Source organism: Silurus meridionalis, chromosome 18 (genome assembly GCF_014805685.1).
Source record: "Silurus meridionalis isolate SWU-2019-XX chromosome 18, ASM1480568v1, whole genome shotgun sequence".
NCBI classification, from domain to species: domain Eukaryota; kingdom Metazoa; phylum Chordata; class Actinopteri; order Siluriformes; family Siluridae; genus Silurus; species Silurus meridionalis.
In genome coordinates this window covers 4,751,013-4,753,767 of record NC_060901.1, presented here as the reverse complement: position 1 = coordinate 4,753,767, position 2,755 = coordinate 4,751,013, and the positions used below count along the sequence as shown (strand labels likewise).

Genomic DNA, 2,755 nt, shown 5'->3' with positions numbered 1-2,755 from the left:
TATATATATATATATATATATATATATACATATGATATATATTATTTAACTAAGCATATATATATATATAATTTTTTTTTTTATTCAATCAATCACATTTGTGCCAATTTAAATGATTACACAATTATATATAAATACAGAGAGAGAGAGAGAGAGAGAGAGAGAGAGAGAAAAGTAAGATGAGTTTTTATTTATTTTCTCATTCCAATATAATTTCAGGTGCTGTTATTTGGACTCATACTTTCTCTCTCTCTTTCTATCTCTCTCTCTCTCTCTCTCTCTCTCTCTCTCTCTCTCTCTCTCTGTGTGTGTGTGTGTGTGTGTGTGTGTGTGTGTGTGTGTGTGTATTCATTGAGCTTGCTTTGTCCATGCTGTATCTGTTCGTGTATTCTATTGAAAGGACAACATGCAATGACTTTCTATACAGTTCTGTGCTTCAAATGGGTGTAAAGCTCAGGGGTGCACTTACTTTTAGCTATATAATGTATTTTTATAACTCTTCAGAAGAATAGTTTATTTCATGCCCTAAGTGAGGACATGTGGAGTGGTGCAGGATTATTGTGTAATGCACCATCCGCTCCAGCAGATGGCGCAGAAAAGCGTTTTTGTCTTTATTGCCAGTGAGACCTTCAGACCTAAAAAGGCAGAGCTACACGGAAGGAGAGAGAAGAAAAAAGGAAGGAAGGCAGGAAGGAGTTTCGGGTCTGCTCATGACGCTGGAGTGGAGAACCTCAGGGTCAGGAGTCAGCAACCTTCACCTGTACGTATATCTCACCTGGAGTGGGACAGGAAATCAACAGAACGTCAATCAATACAGCATGCACGTGCACAGGGGATTACTCACCATGTGATCTAGTGTATATGAGACAGAAAGAGATCTAATCTCATCTCATCTAATCTGATCTAAACTAAAATGTATTAAATATAATAATACACCATAATAAATAAACAATGCTCAATGCTGAATTATTACAAATTTTAGTTCAGATAATAAATATATATATATATATATATATATATATATATATATATATATATATATATATATATATATATATATGATTTTATTTCTAGGTCATGCAATGGTATGATTTCCTGTGACCAAACAAATATATACATTTCCAGATGCTGCACTTTATTTTCATAAAACGAATAACAGCTTTACACACCATCAGCATCTGTAGTTCATTTCTCAGAACTTAGTAAATCTGATGTCCCTCTTGCAAACCTCACCAAAGATGTTCTTCACTAGTTGGAGATTCATTTCTTGTGATCTTCTTGTTCATCCCAGAGCAGTTCAATAGGATTTAGGTGCGGGGAATGGGCAGCTCGTTCCATGCTACACTCCAGACGATGGTTTGCTCTCTACGAATGGAATTGCATGGTGTTGAAGTATGGGGTGGTAGTTTCGTATTCTATACACCTTTTAACCCTCACGTATATGATGAATTAAAATGATGGTTGTGAAGTAAAACATGTCTGATTTGAAACCCGCAGAAGAAACATGCATGTGTCTACCAAAAATTTTTGGACATTTACAAAATCATTTTTATATATATATATATATGTACCGTCTTTTTCGGACTATAAGCCTCTACTTTTTTCCCACGTTTTGAACCCCGTGGCTTAAACAACGAAGCGGCTAATTTATGAATTTTCCCTGGGTTTTTCCCGGTTTCACAAACTTCAAGCCAAAAAACTGAACCCCATAACATTTCACTAATGAAATTTCCGAACGGAAACGAAAAAACGCACCTCACCTGTGTTCTGAGCTGCACGGCATCGGGAGAAAAAACTTTTTTTTTAAACGCACGACGATGCCAAAAGATAAACTCCTGAGAGAAATAGTTGTGAAAGGAAGGAGAAAGACAGTGAACAATGACTTTCTTGGTCGGCTACTGTTTAGATACAAGCCGTTGTAACGCGTTGAGTCTGGGTGAAGGGAGAGCTCGCTAACTCCAGTTACAACAGAAATCATATAAGCACAGACAGCTTTCCAAAACTCGTGCTTTTTTATTTTTCTTGGCAACAGCGTTAAGCGTTAGTCAAAGAAAATTAGAAATCAGCATCAGAAAATAATAAGGACATATTCCTCAGTCTCACACACACGCAGTAATAGCGGAAAAATGCTGTGCCAGGCTGTTCCCAAAATACCGCTATGCTATTTTATATATATATATATATATATATATATATATATATATATATAAGGGGTAGTTCAGTGGTTAATATGCTGTATGTCTGCTCAGAAGGTTGTGAGTGTGTGTCTTCCTATGCTGTGATGAAGGACTGGTGGCAGCGTATCCTGCTTCTGTTCTGCGTTCCTCTCCTCGCCGTCTACCTTCACCTCCCCCAGCCTCCGCTCTCGCCCGGCCTGCACGTCTGGCACTCCTCAGGACGCTTCTTCAGCTTCCGAGAAAACAAGATCTTTTACAAAGGTGACCTCAGTGCTGAATCATGTATCCACTTTAGACTCTAGACTTACAATCAAATACCATTAACATGTTTTCTCCTGCATGTCTTTTAAATGCACCATTATTCTTTATGTGGAGTAGAGAAACGTCCACCAGGGGGTGCTGTTATTGTGACCATCATGGCGCTTTTCTTTTATAATTATAATTACTAGGGGTGTCCCTGAATAAGGGTTCACATAGTCAAATCAGGATTGTACCTACAGTCGACTGATTGTGTGTGTGTGTGTGTGTGTGTGTGTGTGTGTGTGTGTGTGTGTGTGTGTTTTGGGTAACAATGACAC

The 2,755-nt window shown here is 37.9% G+C and overlaps 1 protein-coding gene across 3 annotated transcripts in view; it reads left to right on the top strand.

The window, feature by feature from the left end:
- Window positions 1-571: 571 nt before the first annotated feature.
- The window catches only part of mest, a 9,175-nt gene continuing 6,991 nt past the window's right edge, over window positions 572-2,755 (top strand). The window contains exons 1-2 of one of the 3 annotated variants that reach the window (XM_046873297.1): window positions 572-760; window positions 2,288-2,438. In XM_046873297.1, coding sequence (XP_046729253.1) covers window positions 587-760; window positions 2,288-2,438 — 325 coding nt within the window. In that variant the 5' untranslated portion in view covers window positions 572-586. Of the gene's footprint in view, window positions 761-2,249; window positions 2,439-2,755 lie in introns of all 3 variants that reach the window. The other 2 variants (XM_046873299.1, XM_046873298.1) reach the window with 2 other exon arrangements.